The 20,872-nt window shown below is 46.7% G+C and overlaps 2 protein-coding genes across 4 annotated transcripts in view; one reads left to right on the top strand and one right to left on the bottom strand.

The window, feature by feature from the left end:
* The window catches only part of LOC147750945 (ADP-ribosylation factor 4-like), a 53,324-nt gene extending 39,405 nt beyond the window's left edge, over positions 1-13,919 (bottom strand). The window contains exons 1-2 of the mRNA XM_086918853.1: positions 13,694-13,919; positions 10,538-10,618 (exon numbers count right to left, since the gene is read on the bottom strand). Of these exons, the coding sequence (XP_086774979.1) occupies positions 10,538-10,618; positions 13,694-13,760 (148 nt within the window). The 5' untranslated portion in view covers positions 13,761-13,919. The remainder of the gene's footprint in view (positions 1-10,537; positions 10,619-13,693) is intronic.
* A 717-nt stretch (positions 13,920-14,636) lies between these two features.
* Positions 14,637-20,872, top strand: part of GCC1 (GRIP and coiled-coil domain containing 1) — a 57,711-nt gene continuing 51,475 nt past the window's right edge. Inside the window, exon 1 of one of the 3 annotated variants that reach the window (XM_086918852.1) lies at positions 14,637-14,713. The gene's annotated coding sequence lies outside the window, so the exon portion shown is untranslated. Of the gene's footprint in view, positions 14,831-20,872 lie in introns of all 3 variants that reach the window. The other 2 variants (XM_086918851.1, XM_086918850.1) reach the window with 2 other exon arrangements.

Raw genomic sequence — 20,872 nt, 5'->3', positions numbered from 1 at the left:
TCTGGTTGCATTTCTCCAAGGACACAGAGGTCCTCGAAAGCGACATCGACAACATTCTAGCCAGCACAACAATCCTCAACTGCAACGGAGCATTAACCTCGCGCCGAAATACTTGAAAAGAACCAGTCTGCTCAGCTTATCCAGAAACAGGCGCAGCAAAGGAGGCAAGGCAAAAAAAAAACTGAGCCTTAAAATGTGCATACCAATAGAAGAAATGGAAAAAAAGATATTTGAAATGCTCAAGCAAGGATCCTAGCCCGTTTTAGGCAGTATGTGAATAGGCTAAAGTCCCCTGGGCCACCAAGGGCTAAACGCAGTTTCAATAACAGTATGGGAGAACCATGTGAGGTGTCAGTTCCCCGCTAACAATCCTTCAGCTACTTCGGAGCCCGCTAGGCCAAAAGTAGAAGAACATCAAGCTCCAATTTCATCTACAGAAATAGTAAAATTAATTAAATCTATGAAGGCTAGTGGAGCGCCTGGCGCAAACTGACTCCCTACTGGGACCTTTAAATCTGTCCCAGATAGCTGGGCTGGGCTTCTAATCCCGTTATTTAACCAAATTCCCACTGAGGGGAGAAAAACATCAAAGCCTCATTACATCAACAAGTAAAAGGTCTTTTAAAGACCTGTGAAGTACTCTGTGTGTGTCCCTGAAGCTGTTTCAGCCGGGCTCACATACACGAGCTGGGGGGCCGGTGGGGGGGCGGAGGCTGTAGTGTAGCCCTTTGAGTTTAATGGACATTTATTTATTTATGTATTTTATATAGCGCAGACTTTACCCGAAGGCGTCAGAGCGCTTCACAATAGGAACAGAAAATTACAAGTGAACAAATTACAAAAGCAGACGATAAGTTACAGAAGGTAAAAGTGACAATTGTGAGCAAACAAAATACTTGAGGTAGCAAACAGTGCATTACAGGAGGAAAGAGTGACAAGTGTGCAGGTTACAAGAGAAAAAGTACAATTAGAGGTAATATACTGCAATATATGCTAGACACTCAGGCACAAGAACAAACGTTACGTAGGCAATGGTGGCACTTGTGCATGTATCAAAGGCAAACAAAATCTGAGCGGTAGAGAAAAGTGGCGTGTGCATGTTACAAAAGAGTACCAAACACAGGTACAATGATAAAACTGCAATAAATGGCAGACTCTCAAACCACAAGAACACACTGGGAAGGCACTTCCATAGTCATGGAGAATAGAGTTTACAGTAATGGGAGGTCTTCCTTCAGATAATAGCCTAGAGCTGTGGGTCCCGTGACACGTCATTGGTTCAAGTCCCAGGAGCCCTCATACCTGGCGTCTGTGCGGGAGAAATGTGCCGGAGAGTCTGTTCGTCATGGAGAGATGTTCTTACAGCCTATCTGCCTATCTGGGTGGATTAATGATGGGTGAATGGATGGGTAGATGGATGAAAGTGTGGACTGATGAAGGATGGATGGAAGGATGAAGGATGGATGGATGTGTGAAAAGGTGGGTGGATGAAAGGATGGATGGATGAAAGGGTGGATAGATGAAGGATGGATAGATGGAAGGATGAAAGGGTGGATGAAGGATGTATGGATGGATAAAAGGTTGCATGGATGAATGAATGATGGATGTGTGAAAAGGTGGGTGGATGAAGGATGGTTGGATGGATGGAAGTGTGGATGGATGTATGGAAGGATGAAAGGGTGGATGGATGAGTGAAAGTGTGGGTGGATGAATGATGGATGGATGTGAGGAGGTCTAACAGGCGCATTTATGGTTGTCAGAAGTTGATGATGGGGACTACCAGTTTCTAGAAACTTTTGTCGGAAGGGTGGCCTTACGCCTGAAAAGGTTTTACAAGGGGGTCTCTGCATCAAAGAGTTTGAATACCTCTGCTTTAAAGGGAAGCCTGCATGAAGCCCAGACAAGATCAGATCAAAGTAACACTTTTACTTACCTTCTCAATGACACAACAGTAGTCTGAGCACTCAGCATTGTGACAGACCTCCGTCCCTGCCCTGGACGAAGAAACTAAGCCTGGAGTCTTCCCAAAAATACTAACTATCAAAAGGTTCCTTCAAATTTGGACTAAATCGCAACACATAGGCATTTTATCTGGGACTTTGTTCCACGGATGGATCTCGAGAAATTCAAAGGGTATGGGAGGAAAGTAAAACTAGGACCTTCTAGAGGCAGTTGGGCGATAGGGGCCGGTCGCAGAGCACAAGACAACAGTTAACACGAAAATAAGCACCAAGTCAAACAAAGGCACTTAACATTTGCACTTTATTAGAACTTTTAATCCTTACGTTTTGGCTTGTTCAGGACTATGGTTTGCCTTTTTATAATGTTTTACATTTTTACTCCCTTTATTAGCGTATTGCAACTGTTTTAATTCACTTATGAAAATAAATTAAAAAATGTGTCTTGCAGGGATGTTCTTATATTGCTATCTTTGAAAGTGCAAAATAAAGAACACAATTTCTCCTAAAACATACAGACAACACACTCTGCTTCTCTTGAGGAAGAAGCAGGGTCTGTTGTCCTTTGAAGCCAAATTCCAGATCAGTCTGCAACAAGGACCACATGTTCGTGAGAATTACTGTTATCAAGGTTTGTCTAAAAAGGTATCAGAAAACAAAAATGGGGGGGGCATGTTTCAGCTGAGCAGAATGGCCGCACTCTGAGGCGGCTCCTCTACCCTCGATGTTTCTACAAGCACTAATCCTGTGCCGGTGCTCCTGTTTTGCCCCTGTACTTAGGGGAATATCTTCGCTGACCACCTGGACTCCCCCATCCCCTCCTCAATTCACTCCAGACCCCCGAACGTCAAAGCTGACTCCCAGGGCCCGGCTCTCCCTCACCTTAAAATGGCGGCTGCGACCAGTGGCCGATGCACGGCAGACTCCAGGGCCGCTGGGAGAGCCTAGCTGCCTCCGACGCGACAGTTCGGCCCAGTCGGGGCTAAAGGGGTCTTCAAGCTGCCCCGAGCGCCCGATCCGGTCTGCGCAAATCGCGGCCTGTTGTACCACCCAGGTGGACTGCCTCTCGCCACCTGGACCTGCTGCTGTGCCGCGGAGGGCATTTGGACATTCAGGGGGGCCACAATTGCATAACTGGAGCGAACTGGACCCTGATTCAGGAGCGCGGAGGGTAGTGCTCACCCCTCCACCTCCACAGCCTGACTCAGTATATCTGAGCCCACCCCAGCCTCTGAAGCCTGATACGTCTGTGGTGGCTCAAACTGAGACCCTTCCCCCCTTTTATTGGAGGTGCCGACTGGACACTGTACCCTAGTGCCGGCTGGAAGCTGCTTTGGGCCTGCCACTGGAGCCCAAGGGGGGCCTACCTTACCTCCACACGCACCGGCCCAGCGGCGGCTTGCCCACCCCTCAGATCCTGGTGCTTTCCGATGAGAGCTGGCCCCGATGGGTCCCCCTTCATTCCTCCTGAGCGGACAGGCTGCGCCCCCCAGCCCCCTGTGCTGAGAGCCGAAGAGTGTGACCTGCACGCTATACAGCCGTGAGTAGAGCACCTGCTCCCCATACACTTGACTGCTGATTTGCCCCATCTCTCCCGGCTCCCGAAACTATCTATAGTTAATATCCCGACAGGTGCAGGGACTACTTACCTGTCCGAGGCAACCGGGGGCCCCCTCCAGATCGCGCGCTCTTTAACCCTGCGTCACTGGGTCATATTGTAAATGTTGGACTTCACGATGGCCTCTAACAAAGGAGGTTAGCCTCCAACTAGCGACAAATTAACTAGCTCATGGGGCTCTAAAGGGGAACCCAAGGACGCTAACCCCAATAATGCATCTAAAACTGCGGCGACTCCTCCTGCGAATCGGCCCCCCCACTCTAGAGGACGTGTTGGAGGCAATCGCTGGGGTCCGTGCCTCGCTAGAGACCCGTATAGACTCTAAACAACATTGAAGTGACACTTCTGCGTGCGGACCTCTGCAAAATGGACACTAAAGTAAAGGACATAGAAGTCAAAACCACGGCGCTTATCGACGACACTTCCACCCTCCAGCAGCAGGTGGCCCAACTTCAAAAACAGCAGTTGCAAATGGGGGAGCTCCTTGATGACTATGAAGGGCGTGCGAGACGCAACAACCACCGCATCCTAGGGGTCCAGGAGCGACAGGAGGGGCCGACTACTGATCTCTTTGTGGAGAATTTGGTACTTCGACATCTCCAACCAAAACAGCTATCTAACTATTTCTCCATTGAGAGGGCACATAGGGTCCCCGGGAGCAGGCGAAGCCGGGTGCTACCCCTGCTCCATCATTGCCCGAGTGTTCAACGTCCGTGACTGCGACGACATCTTTCAGACGGCACTTACGGGACCGCCCCTGCGCCTGGCCAATGCCCAGATCACGATCTTCCCTGATTATACGGTGAAAGTTCAGGCTCGTCGGCGCAGTAAAGAAGGCACTCCGTGCTCAATCCGTCAAATACTCCATGCTGTTTCCCACTAAACTACGCATGGAATCGGAGGGCAAGACTTGGTTCTTTGAGTCCCCTGCTGAGGTATGGGACTGGCTTGAGGGGTGGCGTCAGCCGGCTGCCACTCAGAATCGTCGCGAACTATCAGCCAACCACTCCGGCCCAGAGACGCTACCAGGGAGCCAGGATCTATTCACGGATACTGCTTCCGGAGACCAATGATACTTCCTATCATTTGGATCCAATCTGAGGGTCGTCCCGAGGGGAGTACCTTTTGCTCTAGGACCAGCCACGGACCACCTCTACCACGGACCGGCCACTTCTTGACCGATTGGTACTTACTCCTGTTCTCAATGCACTTTACTTCGTGGCCTCGATGCTAGGATCTGCTCAGTCCTGGTTTCACTGTGGTGCTATGGGACAGTCACGGCTGTCATTGTTGACTTCAGTTGCACTGGACTCCTTCCTTATGTACTCTCTGGGCGTGATCTCTTCAGCTGCTCGCTCCATCTCAGCTGTCAATCCAAGTCGCTGTCCTGGGACCAGCCTGATGAGACAGACTTCCTACTCCGGATCGGGCTGGGTTCACTGGCTAGTGCCCACCCCTGAACTACTCATGACCTTTTTGCTGGTCCAGATACTATGGAACATCCTGCTTGTTTCACTGTTTCCTATACGATGTGAATGCGATTATGGATATACTTTGTTCTAAAGATGCACTAGGCTAGACAATCCTTTTTTCTTACAGCAGGGGCACCCTAGGCTCGCCACACCCCATCGATGTTTGGGAGGGAGACAGGCACTCTGCCTAGTTGGGGAGTGGATAGTTATAAGTCCGCGGGCAGGGGGGCAGGGCGAGAAGGGGTTCTGTTTTCGGTCGATCTTCAATGGCCTTTTTTATTTTCTTTGATGTTTGCAGTTATTGCAGAGTCCTCCTTACATATGGGCATAACAGACACTGCCGTCCAGCCTCAATTGCCATCCTATCCTTTACAGATATCGGTCCTTGGTCCTGGTTCCCGACTAACAGTTTTTGGCTAGAATCCTTATCCCCACTATACAACACAACATGACGCAAACCCATACTAGGGCACTCACCCTCATGACGAGGAATGTCAATGGACTTGGAAGCAAGATAAAGAGGGGAGTGGCGTTGCAATACCTTAAACGCCACGCTCCTGATGTAGTATTACTCCAAGAGACACACCTGATGGGTAACATGTCGAGCACTCCATCAAGGGGGGTACAAACTACTGATACATGTGGGGTTCACCTCAGGTTCCCGGGGCACCGGTATCCTCGTCAGGAAAAGTCTTCCACTTACATGTACTAATACGTGGGCTGACCCTCTGGGCCACTTTACGTTGGCCGAGACCACATGGAAGGGGCGACACCTAAACATTATCTCAGCCTACATCCCGCCAGCACTGAGCAAAGACGCCCTGACGACTCTAGAACAACTGTTGTTAGACCTCCCCCAGGGTACACTGGTTATAGGTGGAGACTTTAACATGACGATGGGTGACGCTATAGATAGACACCCCCAACGTGGCTCCCATAAACAGTGTTCGGCCCTCTTGGAATTTACACAGGCAATGGGCTTAGAAGACCTCTGGCGGACCTCACACCCCGATAACCCATATTTTACACATTATTTCAACGCCCACAACAGTATGTCCCGTATTGACTATATCCTTAGCCACACGGCAGACATTGGCCTCTTACGCAATCCAAAGGGGCTCCCCCGAGGTATCTCTGATTACTCTCCCCTCAATGTCGAACTCACCTACCACCGACAGGTGACCAGGGGTCCCATAGTTATCAACCCATGGCTCCTGAAAATTCCTGATATCGGGGACAGCCTGCTCGAACATACTGATTATTATTTTGCCGAGAACCTTGGTTCAGTCCAATCGGCCGTTACAATCTGGGAAGCATATAAAGCAGACATTAAGGGGAGGGCGATCGCTCTTAAAGCCGGATATCAACACAAGCAGGCCGAACTGTTGCCTCAAATTGAGTCAGAGTTGCTCAACTTAGAATCTGACCTCAACACTACCCCATCCGTTGAAACCGCTGCCCGTCTCCAACTGAAACAAATGGAATACAGAATGCTGGCCTTAGAAAAGGCTCAGGCGAAACTGTTGCAAACTCGCCACCAAGTCTATGAGCTAGGAGACAGAGCAGGTAAAATGCTCGCTTGGTTGGAACGCCGCAAACCGGGATCTAGATGGTACTGATTTGTCCCGATGCCTCGCGTATCACAGACCCACAGGACATAGCTGAGGCATTTGCAGACCACCTAGAAGAGGTCTACTCCTCGAGAGCATACTACTCAGCGGACGAATCCCGCCTCCTTCTAGAGGAGATGCGATTACCCACTATCTCCGATTCGGATTGAGAGGCATTGGACGTGGCCCTCACAACCGAGGAGCTTACGAGCGCCCTCTTTGCTATCGACTCGGGCAAGGCTATGGGGCCTAATGGTATCCCCCATCGAATTCCTCAAGGGGATGGCCCAAGAAGTGATTCCTCACCTAAAAGCTATGTTTGAGGAACGTCTTGAACGTGGGAGTCTGCCACTGGACCAGCGTCTCGCCTCCATAGTAGTAATTCATAAGCCCAATAAGCCGCCCACTGACTGTGGCTCCTATAGGCCGATTTCTCTCATTAACGCCGAGGTTAAGATTCTGGCCAAACTTCTGGACACCAGACTCCTCACAGTCCTCCCCTCCCTTGTGCATGACGATCAGTCAGGATTCCTTCCGGGCCGGAACACGGCTTTAAACCTCCGTAGGCTCCATAACGTAATGGGCAGGCAACCCTATATACACAAGAGGATGCCGCAATTCTGTCCCTAGATGCCACTCTAGCATTCGACTCCATAGAATGGTCCTTACCTTTTTGAGGTCCTGAAACGTTTTGGCTTTGACCCGGTTTTTATCCAGTGGGTCCGATTGCTATACACCAACTTGTTAGGCCAGGTGCGAGTCAACGCTTTTACATCCAGACAATTCCAACTGCATTGGGGAACCAGGCAGGGATGTCCCCTCTCCCCCCTCTTATTTGTGCTTACATTGGAACCTCTAGCCCATTGAATCCGTACAGATGCCTCAATCAAAGGGCTGAAATGGAATGAAGATACAACTGATAAAATTTCCCTGTATTCGGATGAGACTCTTGTGTATGTCTCCTCTCCCAGATCCTCCATCAAGTCTGTTTCATGTCATTTGGAATTTCGGGAACTACTCTGGTTTTTCAATCAACTGGTCCAAGTTGGCCCTGTTTTGTCTCCACGGCCCACCCCCGTGCTCCCGAGAGGGTTCTCCATTGCTGTGGCCAACGATTGCTTCAAGTACTTGGGTATTTTTGTCACTCCTGATCCCAAACTCTTTTTCGAACACAACCTAAAGGGCCCGCTCCAGAAGCTCCATAGTAACATTTCCCACTGGTGTACGCTGCCCCTGTCCCTCCCTGGCAGAGCAGCTCTCTTCGAAGTGTTAGCACTTCCACGCTTTTTGTATGTCCTTCAAAATTGTCCCTACCCAATTGCGGACTCCTTTTTCCGTGCATTGGATGGTGATCTGCGGCTCCTCCTATGGGATGGTAAAGCGCCTCGAATTGCCCTGAATAAACTAACTCAGGGATGGTATGATGAGGGTATTGCCTTGCCAAACATGCGCCTCTACTATTGGGCCTCCCAACTAGTAGCCACCAACTCCTGGATCCACGGGTCACCTGCCAACCCCGGCATTCTATTTAGAGCGCTATCAGACGGGACAGGAGGGTTACTTAGGCGCCTTATATGGAAAATTCCCCCGAAATCGCTATGTGGGACCCATGACACAAATCTGGCATCGGACTACTAAAAGCCTGGGTTGGTCTGACAGATTTACTCAAGCCACCCCGCTCTGGGCATCCCAAAGGCTGGGTTCCCTTTGTCACCTTAAGGGCTTTGACAGGTGGGACACGATAGGCATCTCCACTCTAGGCGACTTGATTCATAAGGGGAAACTATTGACTTTTGCCAAACTCCAACAGAAACACGATCTTGCCTTCTGGAGGTCTCTCCCCTAGAAGATAGGCTACTTTCAGAGCCACTCCAGACAAAGGCAATATCGTGCACGTATCGTAAACTATGCAACAATATGCCCGACTCCTTCCAGGCCGTGCGAGACAAGTGGCAGGAGGACGTGGGAGACCTAGACGATGAAGACTGGAGATCGACGCTAATGTCCCCTAGGGAAACGGCAATAAATCTCAGCTAGAGATTGATCCAATTGAAAATTCTACACAGAACGTACATGTTCGCCCCCTCCTGGCCAAACTGGGAAGACACCCGGATGAGATTTGTCTCCGCGGATGTGGCCGCCCTGGCACCTTTTACCACGTCCTCTGGGAATGTCCAATTATCCAATGGTTCTGGGACAGAGCGGTTCGTAAAATAGCAGAGGCGTTGGGGAAACCCATTCCTCTTTCCCCTAAGCAAGCGCTTCTTAATATATGGGGTGCTACAGACCTCGTTGACATGGAGCTTCAGTGGGTGGCCCTGGGTTTCCTGTTAGTAAAGCAAGCAGTGGCAATGCACTGGGGTGCCCCCCAGAGGGCTCTCATGGTGGGTTGGGTGGCAGAAATGGACAGATGCATGCTGGCAGAAAAATCTGTATTTAAAGTCAGAGGATGCCCCAAGAAGTGGGATAAAAAATGGGTACACTGGGATGCCTATAGAGGCGAGATCTGTACCTCCCCCTCGGTGGAAATGGCAACGGATAGGGCTGGATCGAGATGATGTAATGATCTTTAAAGTGATTTTTCTGTATATGCCTGATTTATTTGATTCTGTATTTTATTGCCTAATTGCTGGATGATGACTCTGCTTTTGTTGTTTTCTTTAATAAAATATATTTTTTTTAAAGTGATCAAGGAGTGGCAATAAGACTTGTTAGTTTATTTGTGATGACGACCATAGTACTTCATGTATATCAGTTCCTGTGCCTCCCCTCACATTTATGTACCCATTTTTTTAACCCATTATTGCCACAGATGATTTAACCTGTTCCTACTGAAGGTACAGAAGGCTAGCACTCATCTCTGAAAAGAACGTACTATGCCAGAACTTGTCTATCGGTCACCTACAGACGTTTTGGGTGGTGGGGGCATTTTTTTTCTTCGTTTTCTAGTGATCCGTTTTTGCAAAAAGTACTTACTTGAAATAGCATTTTAAAAAAACACCTGATTGTTATATTTTGTAATCCTAACAGGCTCACAATTACATTTACACCACACTGAATGCACACAGTAACTACTGTGGTAACACAGCATTACACCATTGTTGTCGCTGCTCGCTCACGAAACCAGCACTTTGGCTGCATTATACGAAAAGAGGCTAGATTACATATCCAGGTCAGAGGAGTACGTTTGGAGAGAGCACCAAAAATGTCTAGGCCGTAGGAAGAAGGTAAACTTAAACCTCAGCCTGTTCACAGCCAAGTACTCGAACCAGTCCCTATATTTAAGGGGCTTACCTCTCCCATATGAGCACATCATGCGTCTCCTCACACATTTCTTATTTGAATGGAGAAATCTCTTCCACAAACTCCTAATAAAACTCCACTAGAATACGCTGCTGCCCAAGGCCTTGCCATTACTCAATCAATTTTTTGATATGGGTGTGGGGGGGGGGGGGGGGGGGGATAAGCACTCTCGCTCCATCGCCCCTACCCTTTCCAGTGTAGCTCTAAGCACATATGGACATATGTGCATCTGAACTCCTCCCTGTAGTAAACAAGTTGGTATAATATTGTATGAATTCAGTTAAGATATCTGGAGGGTAAGTGCATTGAACCGCCTCCTGCAGTGTCTACCTTAATGATATCAGATGCAACCCACTGCAGCTGAACTAGGCTGGCAAGCCCATGCCCGAGCGGATGTGTATATACTCAGCAATTTAATTTCCTTATTGGCCTCCTTACATTTTGCCAATTTGGAATTCATGCGTTACCTAGTTTGTTTCAAGAGTTTATGTATAATTCCAATCCACATTTTGGACTCTCCAATGCCACAACATAAGTGCAAATAAATGGAGACGTAAAGAGGCATCCACCACTTACCGATCGTTGGAATGGTTGTGACAATTTCACCCAATTTTAGTTTATACAGGATTGTGGTTTTGCCGGCCGCGTCCAATCCAACTGAAAGAAAAAAAGTGGCAGTTAGTAAAATAGAAAATACCTAGGACCAGAGCCACTGCGAGTGGAACCACCATGCGAACACTATATGGACTAGAAAGAAATGGCATGGCATCCTGTGAAGAGATGACAACATTAAGATTAACGTTAACGAGTGATAAAGGAAGCCCCGTCAGAAAATTCATAATGTACCAAATAGACTTTAAATTTTCACCAACACCCTGGAGGACCGTGGCCTAGTCTAGAGGAAGAAAGAATAAACAGCAGCTTTGTGGTTCTTACAGTAAAAATTATATTAAAGGGATGTTAAAGTTTCCTGCTGCTACCATGAGGTCATTTTGGGGGAAACCTTCCAATGTGCTAGACACCTCGGACCAAAACGCTGGGTCATCCATGTTGGGGCTGTATATGTTTGCAACGTGGATTAGCTCTCCCCCCCCTTCTCAGATATGTGGCGAGGAGCCTGCTGTTGTTGTGGCCGTTAAAAAGAAACACCCTCCCCGTTTCTTTTTAACGGCCAGCAAGCAAGCCATTTGCGAGATTAGTTACCTCTAGAGAGTTTGGCATCATCCTTAGACAGCTTTGTTTCCTGTAGAAGGATTTTGTCCCCTTTAGTTTTGGCTAGGTATCCTAGGATTTTACGGCACTTGATTGGGTGGTTTAAGACCTTTAACATTTAGGGACACTGTGTTGATGTCAGTTGCCAGGGTGAGTGTGCTATTGCTGGCCATCAGATGGGGTGTTGTGTGGTAGATACACAGTTCTATTCCTTAAGGCGCCCGGGGTTGTCACCCGGACCCAGGAGGGGATAGGTGGCAGGCCGCCCCCCCTCCCCAACTATGCATAAAAGGGATACATTTCCCATGTGCCTTGAGTTCAGTCTAAACAGATGTTTAGGGTGCATTTGTGTGCCATATCTCACTTGTCATGCATACAGTAAGAAGTATTCGCAACCGTTTGTAGAAGAGAGGTGAGAAAGGAAAAAGAAATTAGAAAACAGAGAAAACTAATACGGAGAATCCCCCAGATGGGTGCACCGTAACTACAGACAACAATCTGCAACCTCTCATTTCCCACCCTCTCCTTCCCCCGCCCTTGCAAACCTCGTATGTAGGAGGTGCGACAACAGGATTCCCCATCCCATCTCACAGAGAACAGCTGTTGCGATAAACTGTGTCATGGATCTCCCTATGAGTACTTTTGGCAAAGTTACACGTGAGGCACTGAGGGTGACGTAGGCCCTCTGCCCGTAAGATGAAATCTATTACAGCATTTCATCTCAATTATATTGTCCACAGCAGAGTCACATTGTGAAAAATTAAAAGGATACAAGTGTTAGATCATTAGGCCATACTGGATCATCCACCTCAGAGGGGCTGACAACAGTGTTAAACTCCCCATGGAAACCGGCAGCCAGAACACTATGGAACTCTCTCTACACGTTCCTAGACTTATGATCCACCATGAATAAAAGAGCTCACGAAGGAATCATATTACTGCAGCTCCATCTGTATAACTGTATTCAAGAGATATGTTTCACGGGTACACTCACCAGTCTGTGATGTTATGTAAAGTTGCCAAAATTGAACTTCCTTGTACAATCATGTGTATAGATATGCAAATGTGATGCTACAGCTCGCCTAACTAACTCCTTCTCTTCTCTTTTTCCTTCCTTTCCTTTGCCTGTCCTTCAGCTGCAAATGATTGCTGAGGTAGGCTCGGGTGTCCATTAAGGCGCCCCAATCTCACAATGCATATGCATATGTAAAACTTTGCCTTGGATACCCTTGTAGTACACCCTACTATACGCCTTCTGTATACCTTGTGAAAACCAATAAAGTATACTCAAAAGAGAAAAAAAAATTAAAAAGACATGCGAAAACAACTTGAACTTGTGTGCTACTGGCGAGGTAATATTATTGATGTATGAATGCATTGAGTCAAGGATTATTAACAGATGCTAATAATCGGGATAATACATAATTGACCCATGAATTATTAAAAGTACACTGCTATAGGGATGTTTTTACAAAAAAAAGTTTCATACAGCACGATGTTATGAACCAAGAACAAATGAGGCAATGTAAGCATGATGGGCCTTGGGTATATCCTTCATCATGCCTAGTATACAAGCAAGGAGGGGTGCACAGTTGCAGCAGTAGTGCGACTTTAATTTACGTGCGGACGTCTCCTCCCTTAATTTAGTAGCTTCACCTCCGTTGCCAGCACTAGGAACGAGTATACATGGTCCACCGTGAGACTGTCAAGCCAAGCCATTAATGTGCACGTCTGGCGAAACTACGGAGTTGAAATGTGACCCCACAACTGTCAACACTGGTACTCTTTCAAACACATTCTATGGCCACTGTCAGAAAGGGACCAGGCGTTACACGATATTAAGAAAAGATTGGAGTGAGGTGGGGTGAAGGTCGGCTCCCTTCCGTGCACCTGGGATGCTACTCAAGAGTACAAGAGGCGGGGATGATACAAAAAAGCCACATTAACCCGGGTGAGGGTCGCTGTTCCTATGCCCTCAATTAGGCCTCGCTAAGCGAGCAGAGAAGGGTTTGCTCTCTCCGTCTGCAGTTTGTATGTGGTCTCCTCGTAACAGAAAGGTGGCGGCGATTAAATACATTTGCTTGGACTCCGAGTTTCCCATGCTCCCACATTATGGAGCTTGGGTGCTCTCGTTCTGTCCCGAAATTTGGTAGTAGTCTTTCAATTGGCTATCAAACACTGCTATTTTGTGGTTTCAGTTGCCTGGTAAGTCGAGGTGCGATCAACGTGCTGGGTGGCCCGGGGACATAAAACGTGACATTTCACAGGCAAGGGGTTTATACGTTCACTGTGTTATGTCTTTGGGATGTTTCTGCGCTCCTGGTTACGGGTGGGGGAGGTTGGCTTTGTAGAGGTTTGTACCTCTGGGAGGAGCAATGCAATTAAAAGAAGGAAAAAACATAGTTATATTAGGAACTGACTGTTCATAAGTACTAAACGTCGATTGACTATCGGTTGGAACGGGTGGTTGTGAGTGGGATGTCTCCTAAACTGGCTGAGTGGCTCTCAAGTAAGCCTCACCCATGAGGATCCGCATCTGCTTCTTGCCGAAGAGCCGGGAGAAGAGCGAAGAAATGGTGAGACCCATGTCGGCACTAGAAGCTGGCGCAGTCCTGCCGGTGTCGTTTAGGTACCCCGGTTTTTTTGGGCACTTGCTCCTGCTGCACCCGCCGCTGCCACGTCCAGGCCAACGCGGAAGAAATGACGTCACCCGGAAACAGGCCGGACGATCATCAAGCCCCACCCCTACGCCCTGGAATGGATGCGTACGTACCCCGTCACCAGAAAGACCGGAGCGCAGGCGACAAGGAAGACGGTTAACATGTTTTGCTATTCCATTTGAACAGCTTACAATCTGTTAGAGGGAATGCTAGTGTTTCTTGAAAAACTACTTCGGTTGCATGGCGGCGTGGGCTAAATAATACATTAGTAGCCTATCAGCTATGACATAGGTCACACAAATAAAAATGCGCGTACTTTATTATCTTAAAAATTGAATTTTTCAAGAAAAAAAGTTCAAAGCAGTGAATGTCTTAAATTATTCTTCGTGCCTCCACTTTTTATCAGTTCGTTAATGTAAAACGACACCATTCCAAGATGGCTGCAGCTAGCTGCATGCTCAGGTTGACCGCAGCAAAGAGCAGCCGTGAACTGACATTGTCCGTTTCGACAGAGTGGTGGCCATTTTATTGGGCCGGGCCCGTGCACGTTGTGTATTCATGGGGATCTCCCTCCGTCTTCCAGTTGTGTCTTTCGATGTTATGCACTCTCCCGCGTCTGCGGGGGAGCGCATGAGGTTTCTGAGAGACTGGAGAGTTGATGATTTTGTTACTATTGGTAAAGTTCCTGCGCCCCGCCCGGCACGAGTGCTTGCTCAAAGCAAGAAACTACATTTCCCTGTTGGCTGTGTAAACTGAGCGGAAACACTCGATTAACAAATATTGATGAGCATGGCCACCAACCAATCAGACAGTTATTCCAAGAGCGAAACCGATTGATGTGGCATATGGGCGGGCTCGGAATAGTCGCACAGTATTGAGGGTACGTGTTCGAGGTTTCGATCGGTGACAACGACTTCAGTTTGTGTGAGTGGGGTTTGAAAGCAGGGTGGCTGTTAACGGCGGAGGTGTGGGAGTCTGTTTATGAAGAAAATATATGGTATGGTATCATATGCTACTTCAACAAAGCTCAACAACTTATCTATTCTCTTTACTGGTATTTTGATTGGATATGTCTCCGCTGTAAAATCTCAGACTAATCTTCAAGCGCTGTCTTGGTTACGATTTTCTACTTTTGTACAATAATTCGTGGGTCTGAGTCTTCGATGCTGAGTTACTCACAAAGCCCCCAAATGGTTTTTGGTCCTGTTGAGCTGTGCACGGATGTTAAATAATAAAAGCAATAGTGTCGTAAGGAAGTTGAGATAAGCAGTGACAGTGTGAGGTGTGTTTTACAAAAAAAAAATTCTGAGACCGAGGTTGGGCTTGTGAAGATGGGATCACAGCTCACTAAGACATTACTCCAGTTCTTCATTTCGGTACTCAGCTGCTTCTTCAGGCGTTGCCTTGGGTGCCCCACGTAAATAACGTGTTTTTAGTTTTTTCCAGGGACTGTCCAATGTCACTGTTCCAAGGCGTTTAATAAGTTGCTGAAAAAGACCTTGTGGCAGACTTCTAAATGTCTATTCAGGATGCTGCAAGATATCCTGGCTCAGGGAGGTCAAACGACTACTCTACGAGTTGGGTTTAGGAGATGCTTGGGTCAACAAAACAGCACCGTCCAAACAACTCCTAAAGAAGGCCTATTGGTCTTGGGTAGACAATAAGAGAATGTCCAACCCAAACCATTGTAAATCTGTTGCCCAGTTTTTGCTGGTTAAGGAGCTCCCCCACAGAGAACCTTATCTGGATTTAATCCACAACTCGGGCGACAGATCATTGTACTTCAGATTTAGGGTGGGTGTACTCCCCTTAGGACTGTTAACTTCCACCTGGTACCCACCACTACAAACTGTTCCATATTGCCCTTTCTGTATCTCAAGGGTCGAGTCTGTCGCCCACCTACTGTTCGAGTGCAATGCCTATGCAGCGCCTAGATCAAAATGGCTAAAGCCCTTATGTAGGAGCCTGGGAACAAGATCACATTCAGAAGGCTTACGCATATTGCGCTCAGATGCCCGCCCCTTTTTTGCCTGCTGTATGGCTAAATTTCTAGGCTGGGCATGGCGAATAAGATCTACTAAGAAGCTGTTGATCCAGTAATGTGCTCGCTCCTTGTATTGTATTTTTTACCTATTCATAAATGTTTTTATCGTGATCCCGTAGGGTATTTTATAATGTGTATTGTTGAATTGTTTTTATTGATGTTTGTATTGCTTTTATGATATGTACTATATCGAAATAAAGCTCAAACTGAACTGAACTATTCAGGATGGGCTTTACATTTTGCGAAGTAATGATCAATGTGACTGGCCCCAAATGTTTTGAAATGTTCAATTTTTCCATCACAGAGCCACTGGAACTTTACACTATATCAGTAACTAGGAACCCCATTTTAGTTCAAACATTCATTGTAAGTATGTTGTTTTAATTAAGCATTAGGACAGTAACCAGCGCTTGAAATAGAAAAATTGAAGTGCAGGTACTCTGCACCAGAGTACCTGTTTGTTTCTCAAAAATGCCGGTACTCTCCAATTTGAAATATTCTGTTTCTCTTGAGAAGCGCTGGTACTGTCCCGTTCAAAATAACAAGTATTGGCATAACCAATAGGTCTCGCCTTTGGGACATTATAAGTGTTTAGTTATGCAGCACAATATCCTTGGTGTAACCACATCAACTGTTGCATGACTAAACACTTATAAGGTCCCCAAAGTGAATATGCCAATTCTTGTTTCAATTATAACTAGTTGATTTGCACTAGTGGCACTGCATCAAGCTTGCTACCGCCTCTATCAGTTGCCACAGTGCTGCTAGTGGCTTTGGTTTTGTGAAAACAGCGGTAGCAATCTCTCTGCAAGGTTGAACAAATAAACATGATCTAAATTGCAGTATTTCGGGGGCTCTGTTTGTCACAGTGTAAAAATTGGCACTGGACATTTTGCTATGTTCTAATGCGAAAGGCTTCCTCTGCATAAATCACTTTCTAATTATCCTGTGTTATTAAATTAAGATGATCTATTTGCCCGGCAATTTTTAATCGTGCCCAATTTGGTGCATTCTGCCTGGTGGCGGAGATTGCTTCTCAGCGGGGGCTCGCCTCGCGCCGTGCCGCAGCTGCCCATGAATCAATGGCCCGTCTTTGTCTGCTTTCTGCTGCAGGAGGTGAGCGCTGCGGCCATCTGATGACCCGCTTTATCAGGATTAAATTAGACGCTGCATTGCAGTTTCTTGAGTCGGTGATAAAACACCTCTTCCCTCGTGACATGCACAAAAAGCAGATATAAAGTTAGTTCCCGACCTCACACTTTTGATCTCCTGGTACCACTGAGAAATGGGTTTGCTCTTTTGCGGTGGGATTTCGAAAGGCCTTTTTAAAAGAACAAAATGAGCAGAGATCTAAAAGGCGGTTCAGAAGGGTGGAAAATGCCCTGTGAACGAGGCTGCTTCTTTGTGCCCGCCTTGTTCTTCTTGCAGAACACACAGACTATTAATTAGAACCTACTAATGCTTTCAAAGTCACGTGCTTTGTGCAAACGTTCGCTGCATTGACTGCAGGTGTTAGCAGCTTGCCACGGTTGACTTTTGAGTGTGGGGATTGCTTGTATCAGAGCTTCTGTTCTTTGCATTCAGGAGGCGGGCTGCCTCTAATCCTTCTACAGAAGCAGCCTGCTTGCCTGCACCTGGCATCAAATGACTACCGTTGACCCAGCTGGATCTTTAATTTGCAGATAAAAAGCATTTAAAGTCATCGATTTGGGCCCACTCGGAGCTCCAGAGTTTTCACACTTCTTTAAACTTGTGTATGCCGTCTGCTTTTGCAGAATGAGAATTGAGCTTAGTTGGCAAGTTGTTATTGGCAGACTTGGAACTGGGGTCGGCTCAAATTCGACATCCCATGGTTCTGGACAAACCACATGATCTCCTGTTTCTTCAAATTGAATTTGACCTTGTGTAATGTAATTGGTGCACATGTAAGGCGCCCCAATACCTTCAGGTCGAGCTCGCACTGTATAACAAGCAATGGCGTTGCAGCCCTAAAAGTAACGGCGCGCGGCTGCAAAAGTCATGAAATGAAAAAAAAAAAGCATTGGCCGCGCGGCTTCAAAAGTAACGCTGCGCGGCCTCAAAATGAAATAATAATTTTAAAAAACATGAGTGGTGATGCAAGTTGTGCGCACGCTCCTGGCGGGGAAAAGTTCTGTGCATGTCGCAAGTGCTTGTGCGCGTTCTAGCAAGCTGGTGGCCGGCAAGGTAGCGCTTTTTGAAGCAGCTACTAAATGTCTTGCAAGGGCAGCGCATGCGCTGACTCTAGCGAGACCTAAAAAAAGTGACGCTACTCAGTACCGGCCCATTTATAGCACTGAGAGGAACTCTACTTGATGCAGATATAGCACATTTTGGGGATGTTGCACAAGGTTGACCTAAGGTCTTTTGATGTTCAGATGCAGACAGCTCTACCTGTGTACCGTCCGTGAGCAGAGTAGCTCTTGAATAGCATAACATTTGTTCTGTAATTTGCATACAGACGACTAATCTACCAGGCCAAAGTTGAAAGGCTTTGTTTGTATGTTTCAGGGCACCGCTAGTATGGCACTGAAAATTGACCACCAAGCACGCATTTTTAGCACTAAATTCTCAGGGTGATGGGGTAAGAGGCGGTTCAAGGCTTCTCTGGAACTAGTGTGGGGGGCTTGGCACTCAACAACCCCTTAAATGTGCAAGTCCAGTATCTTTATTCAATCTTAGCAAACAGATCCTAAAAGATACAAAATGTCATAAGACAATTTTCAAAACAATGATCAAACCATACATCTAGGAGAGTCCATATTTAAAAAATGTTTTAAAAGAGAGCAGTATTTTATGCTTTCAGTACATTATATAAACTGGAATCCAAGTCAGAATTGCATTTAATAAAGGGTCCCTATCAATAAACATGGAAACTCCAGCCAGCTAAAAACACATGTATGAATAAAAAGTTTTTTTCTTTGTTAAAAAATGATTAAAAGAAGAAACTTGTTTAGCATTGATATAAAATAGATTAAAAAGTTAGCAAGCATTGGCATCGCCAACAGGTCTCGCCTTTGTGACCTTATAAGTATTCGCTTATGCAGCATATCCCAAAGGGGAGACCTATTGGCTATGCCAATGCTTGTTAGTAATAGTAGTGCACTATTTCTATTTTAGTATTAGTGGTGTACTGTAAATATTTTCTGTTTCTTTAGCACTGGGCTCGCTTTCTGAAGACGTGGATATTGGTACCTGGCTAGAGAAGCAAGACAATTGGCCAGGAATCTCAGGAAAAACTAAATGCCAACAACACATACTTGTGACGCATCCACAGCCACTGCCCAGAGTTAAAAGCCATGCACTTTATCTGTCGGCACTAGTCTCAAAAATCCGAAGCATAATTTAGACCAGTGTTCAAATTAAATTTTTCTTCCAACAAATCGCCTGGCCATTGCAAATATGTGCTGTAGGTGTTCTTGCATTTTTGAGAGCTTGAGAAAGAAAACAACAAATCAAAGCTTTTTGTCACTTGGTACGTAGTTCACAACTGCTTGCCAGGACCTCCTGCTGCGCAGGGGTTGACTACGAGGCTCCGGTTTCGGGCTGTTCGTGTGCAGTGGACACTGGCATTTGCTTGCCTTTACTTCTTCTTTGGGGGTTCCGTCGAGTAGGCAGGGTGGGGAATAGTCTGAGCGGTGCTAAGGTCAGTCTGATTGGGCTGACAGTTTCGGAGGCTTTCTCTTACGGTTGAGGATTCTGCTTTATCCACGTCACCTACGTTACCCACACTCTTCTCCTCTGCCAATTCCAATAGTGCTACCCCCGATGACTGCAATTAGTATGATAAAACACCTCGAGGGGGACAGAAATTAAGACCATAGTAGTGTTGGAGAAAGGCTGGTGGAAGGGGCGGGCTCATATAATACAGCTGTGTCTCCTTTCCTCACACCTCCCTTACTCCTCGGTTCAGCCCGGCAGCAAAACTGAGGGAAAAGGTACAAGAACTCAAGCCGACTGTCTTAAAGGGGGCTCAAAGAGGTGATCCTCAGATAGCCTGGCAGACAGGACTGGCTTGAAAGGGGTGCTTATGCACTTCAAAGCTATTCCTTGAAGTTTCCCCTTCATCAAAGACACATTTGGGTATATGCACTGGGTCTCTGACCCTCCCAAATCAGACACTACTGGACCTACACTGAATCTCTGTCTGAAGAATTGCGGTGCTGCTCAAAGGATTCAACTGGTCTGTTTTTCTGGAAGGACCGATTTCCTGCACATATATTGAAAAGCCCAAGTTGAACAACAGTTGAGTTGTTACATGCAGATGATGAAGCACCATCTCTGGTGACTCTGCTTAGAGCAGCCTGTCGTCCAGATAAGGGAACACTGGGAACCCTGATCTTCTGAGATGAGCTGCCACCACTGCAAATTTACAGAATCCCATTTGTTGCTTTGTCAATGCTATTGGGTTTCTGGAGTATTGGGGCCAATTAGAAGAAATGTCGATGTTTCGACCCTTCGCGTAGCCAAGATGAATGAGGTCGCAGCGGGTCTTTCTCAAGACGGATGTAACGAGCACGACAGTCCTAGAGTTCAAGTGCGGTTGAGTCACCTGGACTGGATCAGATCGAAGTCCTTAAATCCGGAATGGAAATGAGATTGTCCCAACAATTCTCGGCTGGATTCGGGAACGCTGCAATAAGTCAGCGTTCCCGAATCCAGCCGAGAATTGTTGGGAAATGGGATTCTGTAAATTTGTATTAATGGATGGCCTCTTTTGAAAGTTGAATCTGTATATATGTGTATAAACTGTCTATATTGGAAATTATTTTTGTACATATTGTATGTGTCACATAAGCACTATTCACTATTGTCACATGTTGCACTTTTTTACTATGATATTGACAGTCACCAATGAATTATTTTGAACGCATCTTGAAAAATATAAAGATACAAATAGTTCTATACAGGCTTTTTCTTTTCATTTATTGCAAGAACCTGTTGTGAATTCCTGTCAGAGGGAGGTGGTAATATCAA

The sequence above is a fragment of the Lissotriton vulgaris genome, chromosome 1_1, assembly GCF_964263255.1.
Source record: "Lissotriton vulgaris chromosome 1_1, aLisVul1.2, whole genome shotgun sequence".
NCBI lineage: Eukaryota > Metazoa > Chordata > Amphibia > Caudata > Salamandridae > Lissotriton > Lissotriton vulgaris.
Note: the sequence above shows the minus strand (reverse complement) of the source record. Positions and strands in the feature narration are given on the sequence as shown.